The sequence below is a fragment of the Lucilia sericata genome, unplaced genomic scaffold, assembly GCF_015586225.1.
Source record: "Lucilia sericata isolate MDLA Ls3-8-SP2 unplaced genomic scaffold, ASM1558622v1 Contig000043F_arrow, whole genome shotgun sequence".
NCBI lineage: Eukaryota > Metazoa > Arthropoda > Insecta > Diptera > Calliphoridae > Lucilia > Lucilia sericata.
In genome coordinates, this window is record NW_023994081.1 from 710,116 (window position 1) to 727,738 (window position 17,623).

General features: G+C 27.7%; 1 protein-coding gene across 2 annotated transcripts in view; it reads left to right on the forward strand.

Moving 5' to 3' along the window:
* LOC119614740 (alpha/beta hydrolase domain-containing protein 17B-like) overlaps nucleotides 1-17,623 on the forward strand; it is a 127,471-nt gene that overhangs the window by 82,307 nt on the left and 27,541 nt on the right. For both annotated transcript variants that reach the window (XM_037970857.1, XM_037970854.1), the window contains one exon: nucleotides 12,955-13,225. In XM_037970857.1, the coding sequence (XP_037826785.1) occupies nucleotides 12,955-13,038 (84 nt within the window). In that variant the 3' untranslated portion in view covers nucleotides 13,039-13,225. The remainder of the gene's footprint in view (nucleotides 1-12,954; nucleotides 13,226-17,623) is intronic.

Here is a 17,623-nt window from a genome sequence, read left to right on the forward strand (position 1 = left end):
TTGAAGGTTTTATTTTTAACTCTAAGGAAAAATAATATTAATAATAAAAATATATTTAAAAATTATATTTTTAATGGAATAGATCAAATGACTGCAGCCAATTGCAGTTATCTAATTATAACCCTTGCATAGGAAATTTTCTATAGAAACATATATATGAAAATTGGCTGCGACCTTTTGCGATCTTCATAGATATTCAAAAAAATTAGAGTGTCCTATAGAATTTAATGTTTTTTTTTTAATTAAGTGTAAACTCACGTTAGGGGTATACATAAATTTTGGCCTTGGCACCATGTATTAGCCCACAATTACTGCTTTTAAAAAACAATTACTTAAGCCACTCAGGTGTCATAGCTTTATTTAAAAAGTCAAATTTTCTGTTTATTTCCAGATTTAAATTCATTGATTATAAATTTACTTTTTTCTTTGTAAAAACTGCGGAATTTATATTTTATTTTAAATTTTAATTAGAGTATAATTGTTTGTTAATGTTGTATTCAATTAGCTGCAAATATTTGTACAATTTGATAAAAATTTCTAAGAGTGACTACCCTATATATATATATATATACCTACCCTATATATATATATATATATATATATATATATATATATATATATATATATATATATATATATATATATATATATATATATATATATATATATATATATATATATATATATATAAATCACGTTTTTAAAAATTATAGAAGAGCATTCTCTAAAACTGCAATGCAGAGCAGAGACAAATCGGATAATACTAACCCGATTCAAACAGTATCTAAACGTTGAAAATGTGTTTAAATAGGAAAATGGGTTTAATTAACTTTTTGCAGAGACTGTGCTACAAATATTTAAATTTTGCATTTTCTTATAAATAAATAGCAATCTGTATAAAATTGTCTTTCTAAAAATATATAAAAATTCAAAATCGATTGCAAAAGTTTTGAGATATATGCTACCAAAAATGAAATTTTTATTCAATATATACTTGTAAAAAATGCGTGTCAGCAGTCTTATCGTGCTGATTATTATGTGGAGCGTTTGGTAGGGTAAGGTTCACATCATATGGGTACCAGCCCACTCGGGCTGGTATGAAGTATGAATGAATCTTATTAATTTAATACTTAAATATTCCTCTACCTATTGAGTATATGATCTGTTTAGTAGTGCTATGGTATGCAAACTATCTCACCAAGGTTGGCTATGAAGTAACAGCCAAAAAACAGTTTCTCTTAGTGGCTAGAGCAGGACATTCACAGAGAAAATGTAAGGCAGTTTCTTCCTTTTCCCTTCGACTGCGACAGTACTCATTGCAGGGTAGCCCAAGCCGACTTGCATATCTGCCTAGCACTCAGTGTCTTGTTATTACTGCTATCAACTGCGTATTTCGGGTTATAATGTGTCATTGAAGGGCACAATGCCTTTCATATATCTTCTGAAGAAAGAATGTGAGGATACTGATCTTTATAATACCTAACAGAGTTAGGTAAAATCTAAAATCTCCTATGCACAGGGATCCAAACAAAGACAAAGACAGATCATTCTTACATTGTCTAAATAATAGGGAAGTAGTGGTATAAGAGTTTAGTGGAAGAATATTTCTATGTTTACCGCGAATATTGAGATCATGTAATACCCTACAGGCTTGATTTAAAATCTTTCGTTGGCAAAATTAAATTTTAGATATCGCTAAATTTATAAAAAAATTGTCTGTCTTTGTTAAAAATGTTGTTCTTATTTAGGGATGCCAATCGGGACTGGTTTTTAGAAATCCCGGAATTCGGGATTTTTAAATAAATCCCGGAATCCCGATATCGGGATTTTCGGGATTTCTAAATCCCGAAAAATATAAAAAAAAATTCAAAAAATCTTAATAATTTACCGACAAAAATAAAATGTTTTATTTCATATTGCAATATGAATACTCTTAGTAGGTGTTTACTTTCCAATAAGCATTTTGTGAAAAGAAAAACAAATTAATTCAAAGTACATACTTAGAATAAAAATCTTTCCATCCCAGGCACTGAATAGTAGAATAAAAACCTGAAATAATACCCATGATATCCAAATTTACAATGGTTTCCAAATAATATTTAAATAGTATGTGTAATGGGGATCCATACGAGGCTACATAGAGCACCTGTACTGCACCTATATCTCCTCCACCTTATATCCCGTGTTCACTAACCAAGGGAATTATCTTCTCGCCATCTTATTGACAGGTTGACTTCCATTATAGATATCCGATAGTATCAATGCCTATTTATTGCCCTTTTTATACCCTTAGTAGGGATGGTATATTGGGTTTCTCCGGAGTAGTGCTTTTGTTTTATACTCTCCTAAAATACGCTGATGAAATTTGAAATGATCGGGCTTTTGATCCGAGCCCCCATACAAAACACAGCTTTAAAAAAGAATTAGTGTCCACAATTCGCTTAAAAAGAGAACTGTCGCAATGAAATTCAGCATAAAACATTTTATGTAACCGTAAATTCGCCCTCCAAATTTTATGAGGATCGACTCATATGATGGCGTCCTTCCCCCAAGCATATTTCAGAAAAATAGTTTTTTAACAATAAAGTGCTAGAATATATCGGAGGCGAGGTATACTTTTATTATGAAAACTAAATTACATTTTACTCTCATAACTGGTGTATGGGGTTATATGGTCGGCCTCGCCCGCCTATAATTTCGTACTTGTTATTTTTATATATCCGATAGTATCTATGCCTATTTAGTATAGCAATGAAATTTGATATTCGTAAATCCCTGACGAGCCAAAACCTCTCTACCAAATTTTATGTGGGTCGGTTCATAATTGACCCTACCCCCATATAAGGTCCCGTTAAAAAAATGACTTTAACGCTCATTACTGGCTTAAAAATACGAGTATAGCGATGAAATTCGATACACATATGTTTCATGCGAGTCAAAATCTCTCTACCAAGTTTTATGTGTTTCGGTCCATAATTGACCCTACCCCTACATAAGGTCCCATCCAGATAAATACTTTAACGCTCATTACTGGCTTACAAGTACGAGTGTAGAGATGAAATTTGAGATAAGTAAGTTTCTTACTCGCCAAAAGCTAAGAAACTTTTATAGGAACGTAAATCTTCCTACCGGAAAGTGTATGAACCAAAATTGGTCTTAAAAAAATTATGAAAAATTTTATAAAAACGGTCAATGATTCACCCTACCTCTCATATAAGGTCCTATCAGTAAATTTGATGAGTAATATCACCCTGATGTTTATAGAAAAGCATATTCGTCATAGCCGAATATACCACTCTTACTTTTTTTTGATATTTCAGCTTGTAAGTTAGTAGAGTCATCTTAAGTCCAAAAACTTTTTAAATTTTCTTATTTAGTACTTTATAATGTATAAAATAGCGGAAAAATACTTAAAAATTCGGGATTTTAAAATCCCGAAATTTCCCGGGATTACATTTTTTAAAATCCCGGTTTTCGGTACTTTCAAATCCCGAAAATCCCGGGATTTTCGGGAATCGGGAATTCCCGTTTGGCATCCCTATTCTTATTGTTAAGTTTTATATAAATTCCCGGAAATGATTTTTTTCATTCCCGTTTCCCGGGAAATTGTAAAGTCCGGGAATTCACAAACTCTATACGCAACCAAACCAAAAGCCAAAAATATATGTGTTTATATTTACTAAAAAGATATATCATTGAATAATAACTTATATGTATTCTAAAATTTCATTTAATATTGTTTTTCATCAAAATTTTACAACAACAAAAAATACAAATTACATTTCAATACCTTGTGCAAGTGGAAAAAATACAAATGGTGGACCTTCACTGTCATGTTGTAGCTATTTAGTATAGTCAATGTAGCGAAAAACCTTGGTTGTTTGGAACGGTTTATAGCGATTAAAAAAATCGCTATAAGCCGGGAAAAACCAAATTATAAATAATTTTCATTAAATTATCTATAAAATTAAAAATTATACAGAATTGTTTATTATTACTATATTTTAATATCCATTAATATAATAAATAATTGTTTAAATAGAGTAATAAATTAAAAAACAAGACTATATACTAGAGTATAGACAAGACTAGAGACTAGACTGTAAAATAAACTATGGACTAGACTATAGACTAGACCATTGCCTAGACTAGACTAGACTATAGATTAGACTATAGACTAGACTATAGACTAGACTATAGACTAGACTATAGACTAGACTATAGACTAGACTAGACTATAGACTAGACTATAGACTAGACTATAGACTAGACTATAGACTAGACTATAGACTAGACTATAGACTAGACTATAGACTAGACTATAGACTAGACTATAGACTAGACTATAGCCTAGACTATAGAGTAGACTATAAACTAGACTATAGACTAGACTATAGACTAGACTATAGACTAGACTATAGACTAGACTATAGACTAGACTATAGACTAGACTATAGACTAGACTATAGACTAGACTATAGACTAGACTATAGACTAGACTATAGACTAGACTATACACTAGACTATAGACTAGACTATAGACTAGACTATAGACTAGACTATAGACTAGACTATAGACTAGACTATAGACTAGACTATAGACTAGACTATAGACTAGACTATAGACTAGACTATAGACTAGACTTTGGAATAGACTATAGACTACAATTTAGACTAGATTATAGACTAGACTATAGACTAGAATATAAACTAAACTAGACTAGAATATAGATTAGAGTATAGACTGGCCTATAGACTAGAATATAGACAAAACTATAAACTAGACAAGACTATAGACTATAATTTAGACTAGATTATAGACTAGCCTATAATATATACTAGACTGTAGTATAAGCATATATAGTAACCCAGTAAACAATTTTTTCAGATATGTCTGATGTCAGAAATTTTCTGAAATAATTCTTATACTTTATCAGAATTTTTAACGAATTTATAAATTTCCTTTAGACATTTTACAGAATAATCTGCAAACTGTTTGTTAGACTTTTCTGCACATTTTCTGAAGTATTAAACGATCAGACTTGTCTGCACATTGTCGAAAGGGAATTTCAGTGTTACGACAATTATGAAACTAATCTGCACATTGGCGGCGGACAATTTGTTTTTTTATTCCTATATTATTTTTTAGACATAATGGAGAATAATACATTTTCTGTATTATACATTTTCTGAAGTAAAATATAAAATGGCTTAAGAATTATATCCGATAAATCTGCACATAATCTGAAGAGAATTGTTTTTGTAACTTCGTCAGACAATTAAGCGAATAATATAAATTTCCTTTAGATTTTAACAGAATAGTCTGCACATTTTCTGATATTTTTTGCTCGGTCATTTTGCTCCAATTTTTAGTACTTTTGTAAGAAAACTTTGCGACAACTCTGCACATTATCTGAAGGAAATTTTGTTTTTTTTTTTTTAATAAAAATCATGCACAAACCTGTTTATATTTTGAAATTCGTCAACTGTACTTTAAAAGGGAATTTAATTTTGTATTTTCTTTTATTTTCTCAGTTGGCTTTTGGAAATCAAGTAAACAACATCTGCATATATGATGATTATTGTTTAAATTTCTTTAAACTTTGTTAATACACAAAAATTAGCAAAAAAATTTAATCTTTTTTATGGTTTAATTTTATAATTTTAAATAGATGTATATAATGAACTCTATTTTCGTATATAATATGTAAGTAGTATGGTTTAATTTTATTTATTTTAAAAATAATCTATGAGTTTCTATTATTTATTTATGCACCTTTAAGAAGTCATGAATAATGGAAGCTTATAAATTATTATTTAAATTAAACAATAATAAATTATATATATGAAAATAGTTTTCATCAAACGTTGATCAGAATAGTCAGGCCATTTTCTTATACTTGATCAGAATTTGTACGAACTGTCGGACATTTTATCAGACATTTATCCGACATCTATCAGACTTTCTTATACTTGATCAGACTTTTGAACGAACTGTCGGATATTTTATCAAACATTAACCTGACATCTATCAGACTTTCTTACATTTGATCAGACTTTCATACGAAATGTCGAAAGAATGTCAGACATGGTATCAGACATTTATCCGACTTCAATCAGATTTGTCGAAAATCCCTTCAAGTTGCCGATTTCCTATCCAAATTCCGTCAGAATTTGTTACGAAAATCGTATGAAAGGTTGCTCGGAATTCGGAACTCTTTGTCTGAGGAAATTCGGAAAAATTTGCAGAGTTGTCGGTCAGTATTCGGTATAAAATCTGATGTAAATTCCTTGGGAAATTCTGAAGGAATTTTCGACAAATCTGATTGAAGTCGGACAAATGTCTGATACCATGTCTGACATTCTTTCGACATTTCGTATGAAAGTCTGATCAATTGTAAGAAAGTCTGATAGATGTCGGATAAATGTTTGATAGAATGTCCGACAGTTCGTTCAAAAGTCTGATCAAGTATAGGAAAGTCTGATAGATGTCGGATAAATGTCTAATAAAATGTCCGACAGTTCGTACAAAAGTTTGATCAAGTATAAGAAAATGGCCTGACTATTCTGATCAACGTCTGATGAAAACTATTTTCATATATATAATTTATTATGGTTTAATTTTAATAATAATTTATAAGCTTCCATTATTCATGACTTCTAAAAGGTGCATAAACAAATAATAGAAACTCATAGATTATTTTTAAAATAAATAAAATTAAACCATACTACTTACATATTATATACGAAAATAGAGTTCATTATATACATCTATTTAAAATTATAAAATTAAACCATAAAAAAGATTAAATTTTTTTGGTAATTTTTGTGTATTAACAAAGTTTAAAGAAATTTAAACAATAATCATCACATATGCAGATGTTGTTTATTTGATTTCCAAAGGCCAACTGAGAAAATAAAAGAAAATACAAAATTAAATTCCCTTTTAAAGTACAGTTGACGAATTTCAAAATATAAACAGGTTTGTGCATGATTTTTATTTAAAAAAAATCCTTCAGATAATGTGCAGAGTTGTCGCAAATTTTCTTACAAAAGTACTAAAAATGGGAACAAAATGACCGAGCAAAAAATATCAGAACATGTGCAGACTATTCTGTTAAATATCTAAAGGAAATTTATATTATTCGCTTAATTGTCTGACGAAGTTACAAAAACAATTCTCTTCAGATTATGTGCAGATTTATCGGATATAATTCTTAAGCCATTTTATATTTTACTTCAGAAAATGTATAATACAGAAAATGTATTATTCTCCATTATGTCTAAAAAATAATATAGGAATAAAAAAACAAATTGTCCTCCGCCAATGTGCAGATTAGTTTCATAATTGTCGTAACACTGAAATTCCCTTTCGACAATGTGCAGATAAGTCTGATATTAATCGTTTAATACTTCAGAAAATGTGCAGAAAAGTCTAACAAACAGTTTGCCGATTATTCTGTAAAATGTCTAAAGGAAATTTAGAAATTCGTTAAAAAATCTAATAAAGTATAAGAATTATTTCAGAAAATTTCTGACATTGGACATGTCTGATAAAAATTGTTTACTTTCTTTGTCAGATAATCAACATGAACAGCTGTTATTTGTTTTGTAAGATAAAATAATTATTTTACCAAAATGATGTAATTTATTTGACTGGTGTTCACATTGATGAATCAATGAAAATATAATTATTTGCCGGCAAATCAATTTGTTTAATGAAAATCATCCGCATTGCTGTTTGCTTACATGAAATTTTTTATATTCAGATTCGACAAATAAAGTTTTTTCAAACGTGTTAATATTAATATTATACACTAGCAGTGTTGCCATATATTTTTTGAAGAAAACTTTTTATTTTTATGAAAAAAACTTTTTTTCAACAAAAAAAAACTTTTTTTGTACTAAAATTATAAAATACCCAAGAAAAATTAGCAAATTGAAGAATTTTAAATAGCTTAATGATAATTGGTACAGAAATTTTCCTTCACATCAGTAGCAAGGAATTACTGGATATTGTGGTCTTAGACACCATAAATTTACACTTGAAATGTCATGATGAATCTATGTAGATTCTGTGTACTACAAGAGGAAACCTCTGAACTTTTGTAACTACCCGTCATTGGGAACTCGAAACACGAAGATTTTGTCTTACCCAGACCCAGATGATATCTTCAAACACTCACCGATTAATCCATTTATCTTCATGCTCGAATTTGGCCTAGTATGGTGAACCAATGGGCTGCAAAAAATCTCTACAATATGGTCGAAGTGCATTGTGTCCTTAACGTCTATTCTAAGGGATTAAGGTCATCAACACCGGTCAATTTTTTTCAGTTTTTAGGAATATCTCGAATATTAATGGTATAAAATATTATTTTGTTAATGGTAAACATTGTTTTTTTATTTTAAACTTATTTATTGATTAAATAAAATAAAAACTGAAAAACTGTATAAATTTTCAAAAAACTTTTTTTATTGGAATAAAACTTGAAAACTTTTTTAAATCTCAAAAAACTTGCAAAAAAAGGGAAAACTTGACATATGGTAACACTGTACACTAGTTAAAGTTAAAACAAATTGGTAAATTGTTTTTTTTTCTAGCATGGAAATATAGGATATACTGTGGCTGCAAAACATGTGTGTGTTTGAACCAAATTATTTCTGCACTGTTTGATAAAACAATAACATCAAATATTTGTTCAAATCTGCACAGAAAAAACTGAAATTCAAAATCAAACAAAAAATTTATAAAGCCAAGTATTTTCTTCACTAAAATAGGACTTATCACGAAATTCGTAAAATCAAGTACCTAAATTCGTAAATTCTTTATTGAAAAAATTTCTAGGATTTTTCTTATTAAAATAATATACTATTTACGAAAAACATTAATAAATATTCGCAACATTTCCAAACAATTATTTTACTAAAACAATAACGTAAATAATTTGTATTTGTACTGAAATTCAAGTCAATATTTTATCTGAAACAGATAAAGTATTTATTGTATTTTGGCAATAATTATACACAAAATTCCTTATTGAATCTATAAAAATTTTGTTAAAAATTATATTTTGAATTTTAACAAAAATTTTACAAATTCTATAAAATTAAAATTTGTAGGAAAAAGTGCTTATATATTTACAACAATTTTATTTCACATTCTAGGAACTATAATTTTGTACTGTGAAAACTGAAACACTTATACACAGAAAAAAATATGCACAATTTTTTTTCTTAACAATCGTTTGCTTAAATTTAATTTCGATTTTTATAAATATTTTTATTTGGGTTTATAACGAATTTGTTTGATGTTCACACAGAAGGAAAATATTTTCTAACAAACACTTTATTGAAATAAATTTAATTTTCAGTAAATATTTTTTCTGATTCAATAAATGTTTTTGTTTGAGTTTTATTTTTATGTCAGCATATGGAATACAACAATAAAACCAGTTTTGGATTGTACTAAAATGAATTGATATAATTCTTATTTGGTTTATAACATTTAATGTATAAGTGTTTCAGTTTTCACAGTACAAAATAATAGTTTCTAGAATTAGAAGCGTTTTCTTAAAAATATTGTAAGTATATATGTAATTTTTTTACTACTTTTGTTTTAAATATTTTTTGTAAAATTTTTGTTAAAATTTAGTATATATTTTTTAACAAAATTTTTGTAGATTCAATAAAAAATTTTGCTTATTATTATTGCCAAAATACAATAAATAATTTATCTGTTTCAGATAACATATTTGCTTGAATTTCAGTACAAATACTAATAACTTGTGTTATTGTTTCAGTAAAATAATTGTTTGGAAATGTTGCGATTATTTATTAATGTTTTTCGTAAATAGTATATTATTTTAATAAGAAAAATCCTGAAATTTTTTCAATAAAGAATTTACGAATTTGAGTACTTGATTTTACGAATTTCGTGATAGGTCCTATTTTAGTAAAAAAAAAATACTTGGCTTTATGAATTTTTTGTTTGATTTTGAAATCCATTTTTTTCTGTGTACATTAAATGTTATAAACCAAGTAAGAATTATATCAATTCATTTTAGTACATTCCAAAACTTGTTTTATTGTTGTATTCCACATGCTGACATATAAATAAAATTCAAACAAAAACATTTATTGAATCAGTAAAAATATTTACTGAAAATTAAATTTATTTCAATAAAGTGTTTGTTAGAACATATTTTCCTTCTGTGTGAAAATCAAACAAATTCGTTATAAACCCAAATAAAAATATTTATAAAAATCGAAATTAAATTTAAGCAAACGATTGTTAAGAAAAAAATTGTACACATTTTTTTTCTGTGTGAACATAAAATAAATATTGCGTTCGTTTGACGCAAATATTTTATGACAAATATTAGGACCAAATATTTTACAGGTCTGGACGTAGCTTAAGTTAAGCTAAGATTTGTAAATATTTACAGTCTTATGCAAAAAAACTTACAACATGCTTACTAACCGTTGTTAAGCTAAATTCGATAAAAGTATATCCAAAATCGATAATTAGTTTAAAATACCTGTAGTAAACCATTGTTAAATATACGAAAGTTAATAATGGTTCAACCGTACTTTAAACCTATATTAAAGTCAAATGTCATTATTTTATTACAATTTATAACTGTTGACGTTTTGTGAAAAATATTGTTGTGTTAATTTTTTAAATAAATTATAAAAAAATAAATAAATAAAAAACAATATGGATACACTTTTCCATTTATTTTCAGGCTTTGTCTCCATATTTTTTCTTTTCTTTTTGCCAAAAATATAAATTTTGTTTATAAAATACTTTAGTGATGTGTAAAATATCAATGCAAATTTAAAGAAAATGTTACTCTATTACTTTCTTTAATCAAAATATAATATTGCAATTACATTAGTTGTTTTATTTGATTTATACGTTGTTTTTATTAAATAAACAAATACAACCCCATTTTTATGTTATTAAAAACAATTATCTTCTATATACATAAAAGAGTAGCGGTACTGACTGACTGATTCATCATCGCACAGCCCTAACGGCTGAACCTAGAATCATGAAATTTTTACAGTAGATGTGTTTTTGGATATATAGATCCGCTAAGGAGGGAAAAAAACGGGTAAAACAGGTTTTCTTAATTATCTTACCTAATATTAGGGATACAAGAAAAATTTTAGATGCACATGTATCTACTCTTAAAATAAACAGATGGGTGTCTGGGACTTTTTTGAAATTCGTACTTTTAAGGGGTGAGAATGTATAACAAAGGTACCTTTTTTGGCCCTTTATAACTTTTTAACTAATAAACAAAATACAATTTTTGTAAATATTACTAATATATCTCCAAAAATTAGGAGACACCTGTTTCGTACTTTTTTAAAATTCAGCCCTTTTTGGGTGTAAAAGGGAGAAAGAAGTATTTTTGGTACTTTTTTTTTTAGCAGAAAGAAAAGAAAACTTTTTCGATTTATTGAAGTATTCCTATTAAATTACGGACTAACTCTGTAATATTTTTGAAACAAAATTTTTGCTATTTCACTGGGGAAAAAGTACCTAAAAGGGAAAAACGGGAAATTTAATTTTATTCAACACATTGAGCCAATTTTTATAAAATTTGAAAAAGTAGTTTATTTAGTCACACAAAATAAGCTATTGGTATATTATTTTTGAATTCGAGTACTAAGGCCTATATAGGACCATAGAAAATTATTTGGTACTTTTTGAAAGCACAATTTTTCCGGAACAAATGAATGTAGATTTGAATCGTTTGAGTTATATCTGTGATATATAGATTTAAACACGGAATATTTTATGAGCTTAATTTTCGAAAAAGTGTATTCCTAGGAGAAGTGGGGAAAAATGGTACTTTTTTATTAGAATTTCCACAAAGGCAGAATTTAATCCACTATTTCATCGCTCTAAATAATTGAATTTTTTGAATTTTAACAATATTTATGTAGAGCTAGATTCAACTATATTGAATCTGATGGAATAATTAATCTATAAGAGGAAAATGTTTGGTACTTTCTCTTTCTTTCTTATTGAACATAGTAACATAAAATTTAACATGATTGATCAGAATCCATAAGAGGTGACCCTTTGCTACTTTTTCGTTCTTCAAATGGTACTTTTTGTATGTTCTCTAATATGAAGACAAAACACAAAATGTTCCTGACTGATTAAAAATGATTAAATGTGGTACTTTTACATTTTTCAATGTTACTTTTTGAATTTCCGAAAAACATAAATCACGGTTCTTTTTAAATAAAAATTTATAAAAAGGACATTTTTAGAACTTTTTTGTTCTTCAAATGGTACTTTTTGAATTTTCTATAATATTGGCCATAGAAATATGAAATTTAACATATAGAGACCTGAATAAAACAGTATCTACAAGAAGCATCTTTTTGGTATTTTTTGTTGTTCATATGAAACTTTTTGAATGTTCCTATGTATATTCAAAAAGTAAACTAAAGAAACTAAACATACACAGTGCTTAATGAATAATATTCTATATGGGAGACATTTTGGTACTTTTTTATTTGTATCTTGATTGGGTAGCGAAGCACTCAGGGTAAGCTAGTTTTATATAAAAGCATAAAAAAATAATATTAGACACGAATACCAAATGAACTAATAATCGTTCATATACAACATTATGAAAATATTGACAGAATAAAATAATGGTATTGCCAGCATCAAATCTAAAAAACATTAAAATGTATTTTTGTTAAAATACTGTTTTTCATATACTTTTTTAATAATGGATTATTAAGCTAAAAGTCGTTGTTAACTAATGTACACTTTAAGGTCATAATAAGGTTTTTTTTGCATAAGACTGTTAGTCTTTTTTTCTTTAGAAACTCTTGAATGTTTCCGTTTTTTTTATAATTAACTTAAAAACTGCAAATAGTTAGATATATTTTTTGAGTTTAATAAAATTATTTTTACAGGGAGCTGGACATAATGATGTAGAACTGCATTCACAATATTTTGAGCGCCTAAAAAGATTTTTGACGGTCGAATTGGTCAAATGACAATTAAAGACTTCGGCAGAAGTAACAAATAAAACTATAATGCCCGAAGCAACGATATCTTCAGAAAACCAAGCTGCTTCAACTTCTGCCATTCCAAGTATACAAGAAACACATGGTGCTTCAACTTCATTAAAAGTATCGTCATCACCAAGGACAAAATCAAAATCTGATAAAAATGAACTAGATGGTAAGATCCAATTGTTAACTAAAATTAAATATTTGTATGTATGTATATAATTAACATTAAACACTTTAAATATCCTGATAAGAATTACATAGTTTGTGTTTTACAAAAATATATCCTTAACCTATCGATTACTAAATTCATTTGTTAGTTAAATAGCTGATGTTTAAAAGTGACATAACATATGGCACAAGGAGATTTCTGGCGGGCGCATTCTTCTGTTGTGTGTAATAAAATTAAATTTTTCAGTATTCTTATAAAAATATCATTTCCGATTTGAAAAAATGTTGGAGATACATTGGGGCTCGAACTCAAGGCTGAAGAATATTCAATAATTAATATGAAGCATTGATGAGAATAAGGGTGGGTTCGATGTCACCTAAAATGGTGATTAATTCAGGTGAGCCTTAATTTTAATATATTGATTTTTTTTTTTTTTTTGAGCGCATCATACAAAAAAAAATATATTTTTAAAAAAGAAATAACTACATAGAAATAATAATTTTTTTTGAATTTTATAATTCATTTTATATTCGAACTAGTAATAGTGGGTGTGGTACATTCCACGCCAATACCAAATGACGTAAATTTGAAAACTATTAAAGCTTCAGTTCCAAATTTTGTACGATAAACATTAGTGTCAATACGAAAATTGTTTATAATAATGGGCAGATAAGAAATAGTGGGCGTGTCACCCCCCATATAAAGTTAGTACCAAAATTCGTATATCTGGGAAACTATAACATTTGGAGTGCTCACATTTCGTCCGAACCACTTTGATATCAATAAGAATATTTAAGACAAATATGAGCTGACAAGAAAAAGGGAGCGTAATACTGCCATATGAATAAAAAAATGTATATCGGGGAAACCATTAGAGCTAAAATCCTCAAATTTTGCACGACCAAAACTGAAATCCGTGTGAACAATTTGCGGATTAACCGGACTACCAGATTTCTATACCTTCCATATAAATTTGCGGAAAAATAACCGGACTAGCAATAGGGGTATGTAACCTCCCATATAAATTACATTTTTACATCTAGGAAAATATAGGAACTGAAATCCTCAAATGTTGTACGAAAAACTTTGGCATCCATGTAAATATTTGGTTAATAAATTGGCGAATAAACAATAGGGGGCATCGCACCTCCCATATGAATTAAATACGAAAATTCGTAAAGAAATCTCAAATTATGCACAGGCAACAATGTAATCCATATGAACATTTGAATGGATAGTAGCGATCGGTAAATCTCCCAAACGCTTCGCCATTTATCAATTCTGCAACATTTTTCACTATAAACGGTTCCTTTAGAAGCGGTTCTACTAGAATCACTTTTTAACAAAAAACCCACGATGATTTTGTGAACAGGTTCTTACTTTATAAATTATATGTACAATAAGTTCCATTAGAACCTTAGATACCTTAGTTTTAATGTGTTTACTAAGGCATAAAATTATAGAATTCAGTGTTAGCAAAACATTTGACTTTTGGTCGATGAAATTAATTTCTGATCCACCGTTTGCCTACTAGAGAAATAGGAGTGGGTTTTCCAGTAAAATGTAAGTATAAAAAGTAGTGTAGCGAAACACTATAAAAAAAAAACTTTGTTGGGAAAAATTACTTGTATTTTTCTAGTCTACAATATATCGCACACCGAGTACAAAAGTGACTCAACTCAAAATTTTATTTTTGCTTTTTTTATATTTATTTAGCCTTAAGTTTAAGTCTTAAACTATGCACAAGATACTTGTTTATCTCTAAAAAATATTAGTGTATTTTTTGTTGTTAACAGTCGAAGAAAAGAACGTTGTCTTCCTTTATGTATCAGAATTTGTAAAAAATGTTTTCCCTTTTCTGAAAAAAATATTTTGAGTTGAGTCACATTTGTACTGGGTGTGCGATATGTACATATAACACCGTCCGACACTCAAAATTAGACACGAACCGGATGATATACATCTGAAATAGTGTTTATAAAAAACCGACTTTTTGGAAAAACTGTTTTTTCGGTTAACCGAAAATTGACCATTTCTAGAAAACCGGTTTTTCGGTTAACCGAGTATAAAAAAACGGTTAAACCGGTTAACCGAAATGTTTGGAAATCTTTGAAATATTATAATATTTATTTGAAAGATGTAATTTTGCGAAATATTATGAATTACTTAATAAGATATTTGCACTTTTTAGTATATATATGTACATTAATATAGGATAAGAAATCAAACTTATAAAGATCTGAAGATAATATTGATTCGTTAAGTATATGGAACTTCTCATAGGAGGGATAAATTGACCATTGAATATATAATGAATCTATATCAATAAAAAAATGTATGTCCAGGACTATCATGTATGTCCAGGACTATAATAGACGATTCATCGGGTACGGAAGTAAACGACGACTGTCTCGACATAGACATTGAGTCTCTGCTTTAATTGTGACCTTTCTCCGCTCGCTACACAGAAAAAAATGAAATTCAAAATCAAACAAAAAATTCATAAAGCCAAGTATTTTTTTAACTAAAATAGGACCTATCACGAAATTCGTAAAATCAAGTACTCAAATTGGTAAATTCTTTATTGAAAAAATTTCAGGATTTTTCTTATTAAAATAATATACTATTTACGAAAAACATTAATAAATAATCGCAACATTTCCAAACAATTATTTTACTGAAACAATAACACAAGTTATTAGTATTTGTACTGAAATTCAAGCAAATAGGTTATCTGAAACAGTTAAATTATTTATTGTATTTTGGCAATAATAATAAGCAAAATTTTTTATTGAATCTATAAAAATTTTGTTAAAAAAATATATATTGAATTTTAACAAAAATTTTACTAATTCTATAAAATTAAAATTTGTATAAAAAAAGTACTTATATACTTAAAACAAATTTATTTCACATTCTAGAAACTATTATTTGTACTGTGAAAACTGAAACACTTATACATTAAATGTTATAAACCAAGTAAGAATTATATCAATTCATTTTAGTACATTCCAAAACTAGTTTTATTGTTGTATTCCATATGCTGACATATAAATAAAACTCAAACAAAAACATTTATAGAACCAGTAAAAATATTTACTGAAAATTAAATTTATTTCAATAAAGTGTTTGTTAGATAATATTTTCCTTCTGCTTGAAAATCAAACAAATTCGTTATAAAACCAAATAAAAATTTTTATAAAAATCGAAATTAAATTTAAGCAAACGATTGTTAAGAAAAAAAATGTGCATATTTTTTTCTGTGTACGCATGTGAATGACGCTTAGGAATATTGACAGGTGTCATTCTGACTTCCTGTCAATTAACCTAAGCGCCACAACAGTTTGTGAAAAACCCCAGCAGCATAAATTCTCGAACAGCAACAACAATCCTTATGTGTCGATAAATAAAGTCCGATTTGAGAACGTTGTAGAAACTTCTCGATTTTTATTTACTCACGCAGTAAACAAGTAAGTGCATCCTGCCTTTTATCATCAAAGTTATTTATTCGTCTTAATAAATAACAAATTTCTTCATATTATGTAATTTGTTTAAATAGTTAATTTTTTATTGGTTTTATTTATTTTTTACTGATTGTCTGAAATTGTAAATCTCCATTTATATACATACATAATATATGTTTAACATTTCCTAACATTTCATATGCACAAACGGAAAATAATATTTAGAATTATCTATCTAAAATTTTTAAAAATCACAACAAAAATCAAAGAAAACATACAATTTTGTACTAAAAATTAGATTTTTTGAAACCGGTTAACCGAGGCTTGAAAAGCGGATGACCCGGTTAACCGACCAATGTTTTTAAAAAAACCGATTTGCGAAAAACCGAAATGTGCAATAAAAACCGGTTTTTCGGTTAACCGGTTTATAAACACTAGTCTGAAACTATAAATTTAATGGAAAAAAACTACGATTTTAGTTTTTCATTTCGTGCTCCTGTGTCCTTTTTAAAGGACTTCAAAGTTTTAAAAAGTACCCAGCAAAAAAGAACTTCCAAAGAAGCGAAAAGAAAGTTGAATTTACTCCATGGAAGTACTAAAAAAAACCTGAAGAAGTGATGATTTTAACACAGGCTTGTCATAGGAGGGATGTCCTTTTTTTATTTGATTCCAAATTTACTACTTCTGAAGAATTTCTCAAGAAGTAATTTTAATGCTCTTTTTTTTGGAAGATATTCAGAAGTGAAATTGTATTATTATAGATTACAACTAATTTGAGTTAAATAATATTAACATTACTTAGGGTAATAGACACATTTAGTACAAGCCCAAATATAATATGTATTTTTTGTCCCATAAAAATATAAGTGCAAAAAATATATCTTCAACATTGAAAAAATATAATTATTTTCGCTTCTTCGGAAGTCTTTAAACA